We start from the raw sequence: 18,198 nt of genomic DNA on the forward strand, positions 1-18,198 counted from the left end.
ACACAGACCCAAAGAACTGACATGGGGCCCAAAACCTAACCCAACCTGGGTCTAACCTAACCCAACCTGGGTCTAACCTAACCCTACTGTAGTCGCCCCTAATCCCCTATCGACTACTACCGGTCTCTTCCCCAATCAAAGAAAAGGCACCCGTGCACGTTACCACTCCATCACTCCACTACCTGCAGAAGACATAAAGCAAGATAAAAAAATTGCAATGATTTGATTTTCCCCTGTAATAGGTATAAAACCCAAAACGAAAAACAGTGTAAGGGTTGGTTTTTCTCTGGTAAAAAAACACTGTAACATGTTATTTTCGAAAGTAATAAAATTTCAAGGTTTTTGTTATTTTCTTTTTTCAAAGCATTTTATTTTATGTTTTTTTACCAATCTCATCTTTTTTTTTCCGAATCTTTTCAGCTTCATTTTTATAATGAACAACAGTTTTTAGGGTCAAAACCCACCTTAGGTCTCGAACAACAAACAAAAACAAGCATGCATGTAATATTCTAGGCTAAACAACCAACCCACTTTTTTCATAGTGAAAATGCGAAAAAAATAAAATAGATGCTAGATCGGGGTCGTACCTGAGCCGGGGAGTATCACCGGAGTCCAAAGGGAGTCGAAGGGTTTGATCGATTTTTTGGGTAGTTTAGCAGTGTTTTTCGGCGGTTTTAGCCCTAACATAGGTCCTAGGAGGTTAGATCTAGGTTCGGTGAGATTTTCGGAGCATTTTGGGTTTTTCGACTGCCGGAGCGGATTCGAGGAGTGTTTTTTTGCAGTTTTCCCCATTTACATATGTACCTTGTTTTTTGGAATATTCATATTTTGGTCCCTATTATTTTAGTGTATTTTTGCATTCTGGTCCTCTAGGATTTAAAACCGTAATTTACCTTTTTCTTGCATGCGTTTTATATGTTTTGGTGAAATTGTTGATTAGTCTCTGTATATTAACCGTGTTTTTGCATTCTAGTCATGTGTATTGAGCTTTTAATTTTTTAATTGTGTGGACTGATTCTGTGATTTATCATTTTTTAATTTAACAGATTATTTTTAGGCTTGAATAAATTGGATATTTACCTTTAGGCCCCTTTAATTTTTGAGTTTTTTGTATTTTAGTTCCTGATCTGTTTACTTTTATTTGTTTCAATTTAGCCTTCAAATTTTGATTTGTTTTAATTTAGTCCCTTATTATTTGTTTCATTTATTTGTTTTGAGCTTGGTAATTTGATATTCATGCAAATAGGTCCTTATATTTGTGATTGTTTTACTTTTATTTGATGTTGCATTTTTCTTTTTTTTTAAAAATGTTTATTATTTTAGATTTATTAAGTGATTCGATATCTCAATGTTTAGATCTTTTGATTTTGTTCTTAGATTAGGTTAGAACTCGAATCAGACTTAGAAATTAGGGCAACACATTAGTTATTAATTAGGGAGCAATTCAAGTCGAGTTAGCGCATAAGATGCCCGATTACTCGAATCGATTGTTCGACTCTTTTAAAATTTATTAATTATCAATATAAAAAATAAAAAGAGAAACTTTAGGCTTAGTCCCTTTTTAATAGGCTAATTTAGATAACAATTAGGTTCTTTTTGGTTTATTAATTAGTTCTCAACTTTAGAAATTATTGATTTAGGCCCTTATTTTTTTAGTCTTTTAGGACTCGTGTTTAGATCTTGGCCTTTTTAGTCCCCGAACTTCGATTAAAGCTTTAATATTGACATAATTAAATAGGTTAAATAGAGCATCCACTTTTCGCTAGATTTCAATATAGTCCTCTTAATTTAGGGAATAATTCGAGTTGGCCCTTGCATAATGCTCAAGGGACCATCTCGGTTATTCGATTCAATAATTGGTTTAAAAATAAAATAGAATTAATATTAGAACCTACACTTCTAGGTTTGTGCCTCTAGGTTCCTTAATTTTCATAATTTGACACTTTAAGCTAGAAAAAACCTTAATTCACCATTAGTTTAATTAGGATAAATAAAATTTGTTTGATTGCATTTTATTTTTAAACCTAAGGCAATGTTCACTTATTAGGGAGTTAATGATATATCTCTCGTAAGTATGATAAGGGGTGACTACTGGTGATTCCTGAAATAGGTCGACATCCTTTTCAAAAGTTGCATCATGATTTTCTAAAATTAAGGCAATGTCCGGTTATTAGGCACAATAGCTTAAGGCAATGTTCACTTATTAGGGAGTTAATGATATATCTCTCGTAAGTATGATAAGGGGTGACTACTGGTGATTCCTGAAATAGGTCGACATCCTTTTCAAAAGTTGCATCATGATTTTCTAAAATTTTCAACTTTGCATCCGTAATGAGTTTCAAATTAAATAAAGATCGAACTCAAAATTTCTGATTTTAAATATATGGTAATCAACTAGGTATCAATTTTTTGGCGCTTGTGGGGGTGCTAATCGTTCCCCACACGTAACCGACTCCTGAACCTAATTTTTGGATTTTCGCAGACCTTAAAACTCAGTATTTTGATAAAAAAAGATAAAAGGTTTTATTAAAATCACCCGATTTTTATGGTGTCCCAATCACACCTTAAATGATTGGTGGGGACTCCTCACATTTCAAAAATCTTTTCAAAAGAAAAACCCCCGAGTTGGTATCGGTCTTTCCCTGCCCGGGTGAAAAACGGTGTCGACACATGAATTACGAGTATCTATTTCTGATCAAGATCCTCATTTTACATCTTGATTTTAGGGTAAACTTTATGAATCTTTGGGTACATGTCTAAATATCACTACAAACTATTATCCATGGTTATATAGATAGTTAGAGAGGATAATTCAAATTTTGAAGGATATGTTAAGAAATTATATTATCGAGTTTTAGTACAGATGGAAATAGCATGTGTTGTTAGTTGAGTTTGTTTACAAGAATAATTTCTAGTCGAGCATTCAAATAGCACCCTTTAAGGCTCTTTCTCAACGTAAGTGTGAACTCTTCTCTGTTGGATTGAGCTTAAAGAGGAAAGTTTTTGGTTCAAAATTAGTACATTAGACTAAGGATACCATCAGATTGAATTTGAAGGGTAACGATTATTCTGAATGCAAGACAAAGTTGAAAGCCCAATTCATGAACCATGGAAAATCCAAGGTCAAACACTGTAATTTAGTAGCTAGTTTAGGGTATTTGAGATACTTTTCCAACTCCCAAGAAACCTAATCATCATTCTTGATTTTTCTCCTCTTTCATTTTTGCTCTGATCGACATCTTCATCATTGTTTTAGCCAGTAATCATCCTGTTACAAGCCTAAAAAAATCTCTTATGTTGCCACTTACCATCGATGTTCCTTGTTCGTTCGAACAAAGCCAATAAACCTAAAAATAGTTGCCTTTGAAATTTTGTCATCCCTGAAATCATCGTGGAAGTCCTAGTAAGGTCTCACCATGTTCTTCTCCTCTTTCTTTCTTTTTAATCAATCATTAGTATATGATCTATTGATCGATTAATCCAGATCAAATGCTATAGAGAGGAGGGCAACCTTTTCAATCCAGTTTACTCAATTCGTAAATGCTAGAATTTGACTTCTTAATCTTAATTAAAGAATTTAGTGTCTCATCTCATTAAATAAACTGATTGTAGCCAAAATCTACTAATCCATACAAATCAACAGTAAATCTACTACCTATGTAGCCAAATTGTTGTCACCATCAACCCTAGTCCAAACTGAACCCAACTATGCAACCCATGAATGTGGCCCAAAACCCAAGCCCTCTATTGAGGTCCAAAGACGACTGTGACAAGACCCTAAAACTTGCATCTTTTAAAACACAAACTTTTAAACTAAGAACCCGGTTTACACTCACAACCGAATCGAACTCAACTTGTATCCAACCCATTGAACGTTAATTCTGACAGATTGTTTACAATTAATTATTGACTTTTACTTTAACAGTTGATTTCGATTTTAATCTATCAACTCCAAAAAATCAACTTAAATTGCTCGATTTTGATTTTTATTTCTCATATATTGACTGATTCTATCATTCCTAATTTTCTAAAAGCATCTAATTGAGTTCGTAGTACACTAACAAATCGAATTGCTTAATTGATTGTTTTGGTAAATGAATCATAATTTAATGAAGCCAATGGAATATTATGGAGAATTGGATTTTGATTCTGCATCATTAACTTGTGCAGGTATTCAATGTCACAACGACTTGTGTAAGTTATAATAGGAAAAATGGGAGATATATGCGTATTAGTAATTATGTTGTTTAATCTACATTGGTACTCAACGGGACTAGTATTTTCTTATGTAGGCAACAATAGAGGAAAAACTCGCGCTCCGTGAATTTAGATCATATACTTCCTATAGAGGTGTGTGTAGTGTCGGATGCATTGAGAGTTGAGGGTGGACACGTACTCGCTTTGAAATTCGAACTTTCTTTAATCAGTTATCTATTCTATTGATTGTATTTACTCTGAAATTTTATGTGTCTGCCTTGAAGCTCAAATTTTCTTTGGTTAATTACTTATTTTACTGACGGTGTTTACCCTGAAATTTTATTTGTGCCCACTCTTTTAAAAAATTTGTATTGTATATGTGCTCACCATAAAAAAATATTTCTGGATCCTACACTAAGTGTGTGTTTCGCTTGTGCTAAATCATTTTGTGTGTTACTATATTATATGTATGTTATTGTTATACATGTATTGATTGTTCATGGGGTGTGATTACCAAGATAACATACTCTATTGTCTGTATGACTTCCATTGCATGTTACTGTGAAATCTATACATTTGAACTGTATTGAGTAAGCATGTTGTTATTTGTACCGATGAGCATGTCTACATATAATTTGTATGGACTGATATAGAAATTTTTAAGTTTAGGGAGTATTTTAAAATGGATATCATACTGGGGATTGATATAAAATCTGTTAAAATTTGAGGATCGTGTATGCAATTATCTCTTTTATTTCTTTAAACTATATTATCCTTAAAAAATTACGCATATCAAATAACATGATTATATCTAGAATGTAATTTTAGATAAAATGTATGTAATTTAAATTCAACACTTAATTCTTTTAGTTTATTAAACAACACCTTAACCTATTCTTAGCATGAAACATTATTTAAAATAAATAGGGAAATAGTTTAATAAAAATCTATATACTTATATAAATAATTTAGATTTTTAATTATTAAATAATAGATTCAATCAATATCTTATTTGTAAAATTCTTATCATAAAGTTTGCGGCCATGGTCTCATAATGAATTTCATGGTGTAATCGGAACTAATGCTAACTAAAAGTTTAAGACCATATCTATGTATAAGGTGCCACTGCCATTATCTATGTATAAATGCCATAATCTTAACTTACACGACTATTAAATTTATGGCATAATACCAAAATTAGCCCCCCGACGTTTATCAAAATAATCATTTTCCCCTATATTATATTTTTTGGAGCATTTTGGCCACCCAACGTTTTATTTTGGCCCTGACGTTCATCATAGTAATCACTTTATCTTTTATTCTTTTTTTTTTCCTGAGCATTTTAGCCCACACCATTTCATTTTAGGTTAGAAAAGGCTCTTAGTTTGGACCGTTAATTGTGTGTTAACTAATGATTTTCATTTATAGAGGGAGTTTTTTGTCCCAAAGTAAAACGTTGGGGGCTTAAATGCTAAAAAAAAGGGCCAAAATGACCATTTTGATAAACGTTGGAGGCTATTTTTGGTATTATATGTAGATTTATATATTAAGATGTTTAATGACCAAGCAGGGATTGATCGAGGGAGTGGATGAAGGCAGTTACTTATTGAAAATTTAAAACTACTATATATTTTAGATTTTTTTTCTATGTATTTTCTATTAAAAATCTTTTTCGCTCCCTCTAGAATTTTATAAGTTTGCCCCTCCCTCTTAAAAGTTTAAATGTTCACCCCTATAATATGAAATTTTGCGTCCGTCCCTAACCAAGTACGACCATTTTATGAATATAGCCGGCCAACCCTACATTGGAAATGCCGTTAAAATTGCATAAATTTCGTTATCATCAATTCTCTAAATCATTTTTGTTTATTTGTAGATCTATTTCTCACTTCATATTTTATAATTAAGGAAATAGTTTAATCACCCATGGTAGCTTTCTTTCATCAAACCATGGCAAGTTCAAGTACATATGCAGAAAAACATTCAGAGACGAGCAGTTTTCTTCCTTCAGCCAGCAAATGGAACTCTGAATTGGATGTTTCCCTTCCTTCTCCCTACTCTAAATCATATGATTTTGAGCTTTTAATTGCAGATAAAACACATTACAAGCGTTTTCTTTACATTTCATTTGCTCTGGCGTTTCTTGTCCTAACACTTGGCCTGGTTCTGCATTTTTTGCCTCAAAAGAATCATCACCATCGACATTCAAACAATCTCACTCTTGCTGTTAACCGAGCTTTAACATTCTTTGATGCACAAAAGTGTAAGACTTCGTAATTTTATCCTTTTGAATTCGTCGTTGATTAGCATTCTCTGATGTTGATTGGAACATCGTTCACTTTTGTTTTTACAGCTGGGAGTTATCCGAGTAATAGTCCAATAAGTTTCCGAGGAAGTTCGGGTTTGCAGGATGGGAATTCAAGCAATATCCATGCTGATCTTGTGGGTGGATTTTATGATTCCGGCAACAACATCAAGTTCACTTTCCCTACAGCTTATACCATCACCTTGTTGAGTTGGTCGGTTATTGAATATCATCGAAAATATGCAGATATCGGCGAGCTTGAGCATATAAAAGATGTTATCAAATGGGGCAGTGACTACTTGCTCAAGGTCTTTGTCCCTCCAAGTGAAAAATCTGACTCCACGGTGTTGTATTCACAGGCAAGCATTTGCATATATTATTTGTCTCAAAGTACCAAAATGGTATACTGACATTTGAGACTGTTCTCTGGTGTGTCGTTAGGTCGGAAGTGCAGGTAACAACACAAAAAATAGAGTCCCTAACGACATAAATTGCTGGCAAAGGCCGGAAGACATGAGCTACAAGAGGCCTGTCTCGGTTTGCAACGAGACAGCTTCCGATTTAGCAGGGGAAATCATTGCAGCACTATCAGCAGCTTCAATAGTATTCAAACAAGACAATGGATATTCACTAGGATTAGTTCAAACAGCAGAGAAGATATACGAGATTATTGAGAAAGCAGAACGGAATCGTCGAGGCGTAACTTACACGACCATCGATGCTTGTGGAGGGGAAGCAAGAAAGTTTTACGACTCGTCGGGGTACAAAGATGAGTTGGTTTGGGGAGGCACTTGGTTGTTCTTTGCTACTGGGAACCATACTTATCTTGACTATGCCACTGCACACTTTGCAGCCGCAACTGATAATGAAACAATTGACGACAAAGGGATTTTCTATTGGAATAACAAGATCTCTGCCAATGCGGTAATAGGAATTAATATGTTTCATTATAATTTGGTGCATACATTACAAGGACTTTTAAATTCATTTCTTGTTGTATTTGCTTTTGTAGGTTTTGTTTACAAGGCTTCGTTTTTTTCGTGATGTTGGATTTCCCTATGAAAAAGCATTAGGATTAGCCTCCAACATGACTGATCAGCTTATGTGTTCGTATCTTTCAGAAAAATACTTCAATACTACGCCTGGTAAGTTCATGTAGAAAATTTATTAAATTTGGACCGACGCAAAATCTTATGTTAGGGACGATCTTCTAATATTTTATGAGGAAACAAACTTAGAAAATTCTATGAGACGAAAATAGGTTGTCAATGAAAAATACAAAGAGATATAAAATATATACTAATTTAAATTTTCAGGGGGACAATTGTCCCTACCTGTCCCCTTCGGTGGATTTTAGAAGTGGTCTCATTCATGCAATTAGGCACAAAACATGGTTGTATGCTTTGTTTGTAGATGAGTTTCATCTAGGGTGGTAAACGAGTAAAATCGAGTTCGAGTATTGTTAAGCTTAAGTTGATTAGAATATTCTTGAGTTTAAAAATATCAAGATCAACTCAAAATTGAAATATAAAATTAAAACTCAACTCAACTCAACTCGAAAACTCGCAAACTTAAAATTTTTAAGCTTAACTTTAAATAAAAAAATTGAAGCACAAACTTGAGAAAACTTGAACTTGAAATATCCTCAAACTTAGTTCGATTGAAGCTTGAGCTCATTTAAAGCTCCGACTCAAATTGAACATAAATCTTAAATACATGAAAACCTTATATTGTGTTTTTTAATAAAAAAACATATAAATGTTAATATTATTAATAATTTAATTTAAAAAAATTATATATATTTTTTCAAATCGGGTATCAAATTGTTTGCTTTAACTAGTTGAAAACTCGAGTTGAATTCGAACTTGAGTCATGTTAATCCGATCAGAGTATTGACCCATTTTTTAACAAATCAAATTCGAATAACTTGCAGCATGTCTCGTTTAATTTACAACCCTAATTTCATAATCAATGGTGTTGTATGATTTAATGGTAGGTGGGTTGATCCTCTTAAGGCCTGATAACGGTGGACTACTCCAATTTGCAGCCACGGCATCATTCTTGGGTAAATTATACAACGATTATCTTACTCTTCTTCACATATCCGGTTGGAATTGCAGCGATGGTGGGTTTTCTTTGGAAATGTTACAAAGCTTCTCCACTTCTCAGGTAAGCCTATATTTTGTTAAGTATGCAAGTACTAATCATGCAATAATGCATTAAAACAGCAGTCTTTATTGTTTTTCCTCGTTCATACAGATTAATTACATTCTAGGTGATAATCCGAGGAAGATGAGCTACATGGTCGGCTTTGGAGATCAATATCCAACACGAGTTCACCACCGGAGTGCATCGATCCCTTGGGATGGTCAATATCACTCCTGTGCCGAAGGTGGCAGATGGCTGAACTCGCAAGATCCAAATCCGAATACAATTTCGGGAGCAATGGTTGCTGGACCAGATCGGTTTGATGATTTCTCCGATGAAAGGGTCAAACCGTGGTTCACTGAACCAAGTATAGCAAGCAATGCTGGTTTGGTTGCAGCACTCATTGCACATCATGACCCTCCCCATCCATCTTCAGCTTCTAATACCCCTAATCTAGGCCTGGACTTGATGGGGATCTTTGAAAAAGTTCATTTCAAGTCTTAAATTCATTCACAGTCTAGCCCTAATCCACTTCTGTTTACCAACATTCACATGGCATGAATGGGATCAAGGACAAAACAAACAGCATAATGTTTGAAACTCCTAATATTTGCTGCATTTTCAAATTTTAGATGATGAAGCGTCAAAGAAGAATGAACATGCACGAAAAAGAAACATCACAAGTCCAGCCAAAGACCATAGAAAAGGTAAACTAGAAGAAAAACGGACCACTCGTATCGGATAAACATTTACATATACATAGAAACATGGAGAAAAAACCAACTCATTTTATCCCAAATAGAAGTTGCTGCAAGATGAGCCCTGTTGCAGATCATATGAGAATTCAAATCATCATCACTGCAAGTTTGCACTGAAAATTAAAATAAGACATGCATTACTTCACTATTCGGAAGGCTTAAACATCAATTTTGGCCAAAACAAAATGGCTGATGGTTAAGGCAAGCAAGATATCTAGCATAAGAGGGGAAAAATCAATTGGGTTAAGTTTCTACCAAGTTCTTTCCATTGTCTCCCATGGAGCATACTCCGAGAAGCTCCTGGTTACACTGACATGAGGGGAATAGCAATTCAGTCTAAACAAATAATACCGGTCAAGGCAGAGGGATCGAGCTCCCAATATCCTCTCCAGCGACTATCCTCTCCTGTGTGCTGGAAAGCTGGAATCTGATGAGAAAATCTAGCAAATTCAGTCTCTGGAATCTCAAGAACACCACTTGTAGATCTTTGACTTCTTGGAGCCCTATAAAGTGGTTTAGAACTGTTTAAACATGAGAGAACCATAACTTTTTTTTTCTTTTCATTATCTTCCAACACTTCCACAATGTCGCATTCACCTTTACCCAAGTCTGAATCTGCAGAGCTCCATCTCTTATATATTGCCCAAACCTCCCCCTTTCTAGGGAAAATTTTGAATCTGTTCTTTCCTGTGGGCTCAACTCTTACTTGATGCGAGACTTCATTACAGGAGACAACCTTGGTTTGACCACTTTTAACTTTAAATATCCCACAACAAATGGGCAATTTCAAGTCTTTGGGTCTTGAGCACACCTCCAGCAGTGCCACATGCAATCTGAAATCAGGAGTAGCTTCGATCTTCTTAACTTGGGAGTAGTTCTTCGGCATTCCATCCCCACAATACAATGCCCATATCTGATCAACAGAGAATTTGTCCTCGGATTTCTCCCTCTTAAAATCATAACACTCTAAATTTGAAGTTTTCCGTGCTAGAGACATTGGTGTAGAGACACTTGAGCTTTTAGTAACATCAACTGTACCACCACCCCCCTCATGTAAATGCATGTTACCAACAGCTGGATTCAAGGAAACTTTTCCTTCTGTATTACCAAAAATGCCATGCTTTTCATTTTTGTTGGAAACTAAATGCTTCTCGCCATTTTCCCTAGTGTCATTTTGACATGCATTTGCTTGACTGCTGCTCAAATCGCTCGGTGACCTACGAGGTTTTAGGCAATCTGTAGTGAGATCAATTTTCTCACACTTTTTCTGGGTGTTCATCTCCTGGACAGCATCATTTGAAATAGAACTTCCTTTGGGCTGAATCAAGTTGCAATCTCTTATAGCTTCGATACTTTCATCCTCATTCTTGTGATAAACCGCGTCAACTTGACCACCATGATCTTTAAGCACACAACGTGAACCCCTTGTAGATTTTCTGGACACAGAGGCTTCCTTTTCAATATTACCCTTATGATTATTTACAGGAGTGAGATTCCTCTCTGAATCTATTGTAGCTTTTGCTTGATTTTGAGGATGATTAGGACTAGAACAATTTTCGGCATTGTGATTACTCAGCTTCATATCACCAGAATCAACCAGCTCAAAAAGGTAAGTAGGAAGAGCAGCAGGATCCAACTCAAAAGATCCCACAGGTATACCTTCTCTTTCATTGCCAGTCATTCTGAATGAGGGAACTTGATGTGCAAATCTATAAAGCTCAAATGATGAAATCTGAAATGAGATAACACCATCACGTTCAGTTTGTCGAAAAATACTGACAAACCCTTTCACTTTACCCAAATGAGCAACCCCAATGCCAACTTCCTTATCAAAATCAGTGAGAACCTCCACAAAATCATACTGGTACGGTGGTTTATGCTTTTCTGGCTCTGAAACCCATTTAACATCCCAATCTTTGAAGAGAGCCCAAATTTCCCCTTTCCGAGGATAAACAAAAAAGCATTTACTGGAAAGTTTTATGGGGTCAATCCAATGGGAGAACATTAGACGATCTACACATACCTCTGATGACCCATTGCAGTACTTGCCACAAGAAACAGGCAGATCCAGATCGACCCAGTTCTGCTGATTTTCCTCACCCGGGTCAGGCTCTAGCCAAGTAATTTGTAGCTTAAAACCAGGACGGTACACCTTCTTCACCCGTGCATAAAATCTTGGCATGCCATCCAGTGTGTCATATATAGCCCAGACTTGATTAACAGCAAAAATGTTCTCAGACCTGTACTTCTCAAAATCAGTGAACTCAGGATCAGGGTATTCAAGTTCCTGAGGAGTTGGATTCACGTCTCTACTTGACTCAAAACCACTATCAAACTGTTGCACCTTATTTTTATCAAGTATAACAGTTTCCTCTTCCTTCCCTTTAGACTCTACAGTTTTCCTTTTCTTTTTCATGACATCCTCTTCAGGACGATCACTTGCTTTCTGTTTGACTTCTTTCTTACATACATCTGCAGCAGTTGTAAAGCCACCAGAATTATCCTTTTTCATTACCTCATCATCCACCTTTCCCTCATTGGCATTGGGTGGTGTCATTACCTTGGACTTTTTATATGGGCTTTCAAAATCATCATCATCATCTGCTATTTTTTCCTCATAAGAAATAGGTTGTTTTTGCCTTGAAGGTCTCCTAGAAGGATGGCCTTCATTCACATTTGAATTTTCCCTAGTATTACTATTGCAATCTTCCTTGAGAACCACATTTTCAACTTTGATTCCCCTGCCAGTTTCACAACTTACATCAGACTCTTCTACTGACTTCCACCCTCTCTTCTTCTTGGCATTTCTTGAAGTTCCTGATTCCTTTGGCTTTGCGGCAGTGGGCTTACACTTTTCAACACCTTTCTTTCTATCTCTCATGTTTGAACTCTCATCTACTTTCTGAGCTGTGAACCCCTCCTTAGACTGGTGCATTTTAACCCCTACTTTCTCTTGTTTCTTAGAACCACCAACCTGAAAGCTTCCTGCCTTTGGAATGGGAGCAGACTCGGCAAATTTATGTGGGATGTGGACACCAGAAGGCTTGCCACTATTGTAATGCGAAGATGTGTTATAAGGGACCTGATTGGAGAACTGATTCCATGAGTATCCCTGAGGACCCAAGTCATGGGCAATGAAGATGGATCCACATGAAAGACAACGTAACATCCTGTTCACAAAATCTTTGTCACTCTGGAACTTGAAACCACAAACACTGCAGAGGGTCCAAAATGTTAGATGTTGTGCTTGTTGATAGGCATTCGAAGCTGTGAAATTTGAAGAACAATTCTTGTAGTTGTTAGCAAAACCAGACTGACTATTGACAGAGGATGCCCTATTTGATGGGTGAAAAGTTGGCTTTGGTATAGTTTTCACTAAGACTCTACACTTCAAATCATATTGAGAACGTGCCATTTGGTCTGAAAGTACCCTGTTTGCTTCCCCAATTAGCTTAAAAGCAGCCTCAGCACCAGGAAATTTATTCTTGTCCGGATGAAGCAATAGTGCAAGCTTTCTAAACTGCTTCTTGATTAAACTCTCACCAGCTGACTGTTCGGTTTGAAGAATCCCATACCAATCCTTTTCTGACCCGTATATGCTGTGTTTTGCAAAATAGTGAACATTACAAACTGCCATCAATTGGGTTATGTTGTCAAGCTCGGGAAACAATTTCTGTGCCCTCAATGCAAACTTCTTCGCAGCCTCAAAATCACCATTTTGCATCTTCTGCTCAGCGATTACCTTTGCTCTGATAGCCTCCTCTTTGTTACATTCCATGGCTGATAGGACGTACAGATTGTACACTTGGATTTCTGAACCTATCTATCTTTTGACCACTATCATCCAAAATATTCAACCTGCACCAATGCAACCAAACAACTTTAATCAAATATATCCAATAATTCTCCAATTAAAGCCTAAAGTTGAAACAATTCACACACACCAGACACCCACCATTATAGCAACAATCATCAAAATATCTGCTAGTCTCAGCAGTCAACACACCCAGATTTAAATGAGACACGAGGACCAGCCTTCAACACTGAACAGTTCCTAGCAGCCAGGTACCTGTAAAACCCGATACTCACAGAAGCTAAGAATTCAAAGTGTAGAGCCTGCAACAAATTCGAAAGATAACAAATAAAGCCACTGGCCCATTACTAAATGTTATTAGGATTAGAGTGTCAAAGTAACTAAACATGTCAACCAAAACATAACGGTTGAAGCCAAAGAAGATTCAATAATAAAATAATGGGATCAGATTTCATTGTAAGAAAAATGCCACAAAATCATAGCAACCAACCAACCATATTAACAAGAAATTAAGTTAAAATTAATATCGATCTAAGAGTTGAGAACCCAGAAAAATAAGAACAAAAAAGCACACACATAACAAGTATATATTCTGCTTATTAGTTGGTACATGCTAGAAAAAGGAAACAAGTGAAGAGCAAAATCAGTCTTTTTAACATGCATTCATATACATTGGCAGCAGAAAAATAAATAAAACAGAACAAAATATCAGCTAGCAGATCTGATTAATTCTAAGCAGTTTAGATAAAATATTAAGAAGATACCCTACTTGTCTAATTTCCCCTTTTTTTTTCAAGAACCAAAACAATCCCCAGACTCCGCAGAATCCATAAAATCCAAACTACATTCATCCAAAAGCAGATGAAAAAGCCCATAAACAAACGAAAACAAGGAAGCCATCTATGATTTAACCATTGAACAAACAGTATACTATATATAACTAAACAAGTTAACAAAGAAATAAAGCAAACCCAGATTGGGAAAAAAGGTTTAAAAAGACAGTCATACCCACCAAGTCCAAAGTGCATGAGACTTTGAATCATTAAAAGAAAGAAATACAGATCAGAATCAGATACTAGAAACAGCCGAAACGAAACTTACATTGAAAAGGTAGTTATAAATGTGAGGCAAATTCTTAAAGTACTTGGGCGAATAGAACTAGTGGATGTACAGAGTGAGAGGGAACAAAATACAAAATTAACAAGAAAAAGAGGGAAAAGTTTTTGGGTTAGGAGCGAAATTTGAGAAGAGAAGAAGAGGCTTGAAACTCTTTTGAGAGACAACTCCCAAGAGCATTTCTCTTTTTTTTATTCTAGCAAAATATTGGGTTAAAGACCACGTTCTTGCTTGTGTGTTTGCCTTTATTAATTTTTGTTTCTTAGTTTGAAATGCAAACCTAATTTAAAGAAATTCATTATGGCATTGATCAAGTATTGGGCTTGTTCCTATGTTTGTTTTTAATTGGGATTGGCCTAAGTTTGTTTTCAATTGGGCTTGGATCATTCGAATTTCAACTTGTAATATGAAAATTGGGTTTGAGCATTCCACTCCCTTGTTAGAAGTTGTTTTGTCCTTTTAAACAAAGCATTGTGACCATCATTGCATTGAGGATGACTTGCACCCATATTGAAATGTCTTTAATTTGTATTTACATGTTTTGAAGAGTAAGCAATTATTAAAATCATAAAAGGAAAAGTAAAAAACCAAAGTCGTTGAATAATCTATCAATTCGAGGAATATTGTAAGTTTAGATTAAGTTATTGTACTCAAAATCGAGTATGTATTTCAGTTTATGCTTTATGTGAATTCAATTTGTGTAGGAATTATATGTAAAAATGTTTAAACTATGATTTTAACTCTAAATTCAGCATTTGACTAGCATGTTAAATGAAAAGGTATGTTATTATGTGTTTCGATATGAACTTTTGATGTTTTGATATATTCTAGCATGCTAGTACATGTAATTGATATGTGAAATGTGATTTCTTTATGAAAATGTGTTAATTGTCACATTTAGTAATAAAATTAAGCTAAGTGCTCCATTGGATAATAAAAATAAGTTGTGTAATAGTCCGATAATTAAAACAAGTTGTATGATAATCTGATAATAACAATGACAATTTCTAAAACTATGCTAATATGATTAAAATGAATCATTAGTTGTTAGTTTAGTTTTGAATACAATTGACATGTCATAGTGTCTATAACGCTTGGTACATGTTATTTAAAACTATAGTCTTGATGAAGAAGAGGAATGATAATTATTTTTTATATCATACTAATACTTGAGGAGAATGTGAAATCTGAGTATTTATAGACTACTAATAGACCGTCGAATTAAAATAATGAAAACATATTTAAAATACTTTTCTATGCTTAGGAGACATTGTTATATGCTCTGTTATGTTAAGAAACTTACAATATGTTTTGCTATGAAATCATACCATGAATATTTGAAAGCAATGTTTAGTTTAGTTATGCATTAATGTTATGTTTCGATTACTATGATATGATTCGTTTATGTTTTGACTACTTCACTAAGCTTCTCAAAACTCACCATGTTTGTTTAACTCTCTTTGTAGGAGTTTGATTTGTTATATTGTTCTAGATTGCATTTGGGAGCTCACAAGTCAAATGTTGACATCTAATTATGTAAAACTCTTTGTTCTGAAACTTTTAGGATGGTAGCATGTAATTTAGCTCTTTTGAATATGTTATGTTATACACTTATATGTGTTGTTATGTTAATGCTATGGTTGATATGCTTAAATTATATTTATAAATGCAGTTGTGGGTAAGTATGATAAATATGAATGTATGCGTTTCTATTTAGCATGTTTAGTAGTTGTGTAACATGTAACATATATATTGTGTTGTGAAATATGTTGTGTATTGGGATTTTTTTGTGTATTTCTAGGTAGTTAATAGGTGAATATGTAAATTTTGTGATGATGGTTGAATCATGAACTAGCCTTAAATTAAAAAAGCTTGTTAGATTGATGTGAAAGAGTGATCTATGATTGGATTTGTAACACCCCAAAAACTAGTCTAAAATTTGTTTGATGCCCGATGATCGAAAAATTCGTTCCAGATAAGTTATTTTGATATTTTTGAATTTCCGAGATTGGGATTAATTTCATTAAATAAATAAGATTAAAATGTAATTTACTTTGAAAATGGTTTAAAGACTAAAATGTAATAGATGAAGAATATTATGACTTTAGTGAAAAATGAAAACTTAGGTGTTCAAATGAAAACAAGGAAAAATATTAATGACTAAAGGATTGACTAGAGCATGCAATGATTAGTGTAAGAAGTAGAAAAGATCAAGGACTAGTTCCATGATTGTTAGTTGTTTTGAAAATTTGTTGAATTATAAAACTTTTCAAATCTAGAGTAATTTCCTTCTTACTTCCTTTTTTTCTCCTAAATTGGAAAAGAACAATTATTGCTCTACAATGACTTACACTATCCTCATCAGTTTGCTTTGAACTCACTCCCATTAAAACTCAAAGCATAGTTAGAATCAAAGTCCAAGCTCAAAGAGACACTATTCTCCATCGAGGATCATTATAGCTAGCCTTCAAAAATTTTAGAATATTGCTGCAACAAAGAACTATGAACAATTCATCTTGAAACTATCTTTTTGTCTCAAAAAGAATTTATTTTACATGATTCACCAAAAATAGGTTATAATCCATCCATTCACTCTATCATCACTTAACATAGTTGACAAAAAATTTGTGCCCATCCTAAAGTAGTTTTCGTACCTCTGGTGCTCGAATTTAACGTGTGTTTAATTTTTATAGATCAACAACACGTATATGTAATAGGGATTTTTATACCAATTAATTTCTCTACAATTTATAAATGTTATAGTATTGTATATATTAATGATGAGCATTCGGTGTTTGTAGAAAATGTGGAAGAAGAGTAGTTGAACACAATTTTAAAGGAAATTTGTATAGCATGAGAAAAATGAGATCTATCTCCTCGTGGATCCATGATCATCTCCATAAATGTTCTGTTATAGTTTTAGAGGAATAGAAAGGATAAAAGAAGGAGAAATTAGAATTGAGAGATTACAGAAAGGAGATACTTCATTCATTACTTGAGAAATCAATTCTTCTTAGCCATTGTTTTATTTAGTTACAGGTCTATAATTGTAATTTAAAATGTGCCAGCTGTCAGTACTCTATAACAGCTATAACTAACTCATATTCTCTTCTCTCCTCAGGTCCTGGGCCACCGAACTTGGGCTCATTCCTCTCTTGCTGGACTGCAACTCGGACGTCCCACTCCCTCTTGACTTCAACGTTTAATCTGCTCCACATCAGAAGGTAAATATCTCATTCCCTCTTCTTTTACTTTAATCCCTAAATCCCCAATTTCAAATCCCTCTCTTCCTTCGATCCCTAATTCTCCCTCATCAAACCCTAACTGATGTAAGGCAAATCTACACGCTTTGGTAAAAAGAGTAGATAGCCTTATTGTGTCCCGATCTAGGATTGACAAGTACTGATGTCCTTGAATTAATAAGCTTGGGCTGCAAAATAATATAAGAAAGAAATGATATTAATAATGGTCTTAAGAAATGAATATATAATAAAGAAAATGAAATAGAAAGAAATGAAAGAGAGATGGCTGCGGAATTATGGGATTGATGATGGTCTTGATGAAGGATGTTGATGATGTTAATGATGAAATGAGGATGGTGGTGATATTGTATCTCAAACTCGCCAAAGAGGAAACTATGCTATGAAGCACAATCCCGGTCTTCACAAACTTGCTTGAGGGGTGGTGATAGTGTCTTCAACCCACTAGATATCAATCTAGGAATTTTGGAATCAAGATGGAAAGAATGACGCCACAAGTATATGAATTATACTTGCTTAATCGATAAAGTTCACAAAGAACTTTGAAGAGAAATAACTCACAAGAGTATGTTTTATATAAGAGATGAGATCATTACAAAT

General features: G+C 34.6%; 2 protein-coding genes across 2 annotated transcripts; one reads left to right on the plus strand and one right to left on the minus strand.

The window, feature by feature from the left end:
- The first annotated feature begins 6,147 nt into the window (after positions 1–6,147).
- On the plus strand, positions 6,148–9,159 carry LOC120212262 (endoglucanase 25-like). The gene is made up of 6 exons (XM_039210630.1): positions 6,148–6,460; positions 6,551–6,861; positions 6,944–7,426; positions 7,515–7,647; positions 8,499–8,671; positions 8,762–9,159. Exons 1-6 carry the CDS (start codon positions 6,148–6,150, stop codon positions 9,152–9,154), a joined length of 1,806 nt encoding a protein of 601 aa, XP_039066561.1. The 3' UTR covers positions 9,155–9,159.
- Positions 9,160–9,522: 363 nt separating this feature from the next.
- LOC120212291 lies at positions 9,523–14,557 on the minus strand. The gene is made up of 3 exons (XM_039210652.1): positions 14,324–14,557; positions 13,364–13,524; positions 9,523–13,266 (listed from the first exon to the last, which is right to left on the minus strand). Exon 3 carries the CDS (start codon positions 13,184–13,186, stop codon positions 9,740–9,742), a length of 3,447 nt encoding a protein of 1,148 aa, XP_039066583.1. The 5' UTR covers positions 13,187–13,266; positions 13,364–13,524; positions 14,324–14,557; the 3' UTR covers positions 9,523–9,739.
- Between the last annotated feature and the right edge of the window lie 3,641 nt (positions 14,558–18,198).

This window comes from Hibiscus syriacus, unplaced genomic scaffold (assembly GCF_006381635.1).
Source record: "Hibiscus syriacus cultivar Baekdansim isolate YM2019G1 unplaced genomic scaffold, ASM638163v2 tig00110009_pilon, whole genome shotgun sequence".
Classification (NCBI taxonomy): Eukaryota; Viridiplantae; Streptophyta; class Magnoliopsida; order Malvales; family Malvaceae; genus Hibiscus; species Hibiscus syriacus.

Bases quoted from the DNA above. Each gene is read 5' to 3' on its own strand.
- LOC120212262 (XM_039210630.1), top strand. From the start codon at position 6,148: ATGGCAAGTTCAAGTACATATGCAGAAAAACATTCAGAGACGAGCAGT. The intron at 6,461-6,550 runs GTAAGACTTCGT...TTGTTTTTACAG, and splicing joins ATTCTTTGATGCACAAAAGT to CTGGGAGTTATCCGAGTAAT. The intron at 7,427-7,514 runs GTAATAGGAATT...TTGCTTTTGTAG, and splicing joins ACAAGATCTCTGCCAATGCG to GTTTTGTTTACAAGGCTTCG.
- LOC120212291 (XM_039210652.1), bottom strand. From the start codon at position 13,186: ATGGAATGTAACAAAGAGGAGGCTATCAGAGCAAAGGTAATCGCTGAG.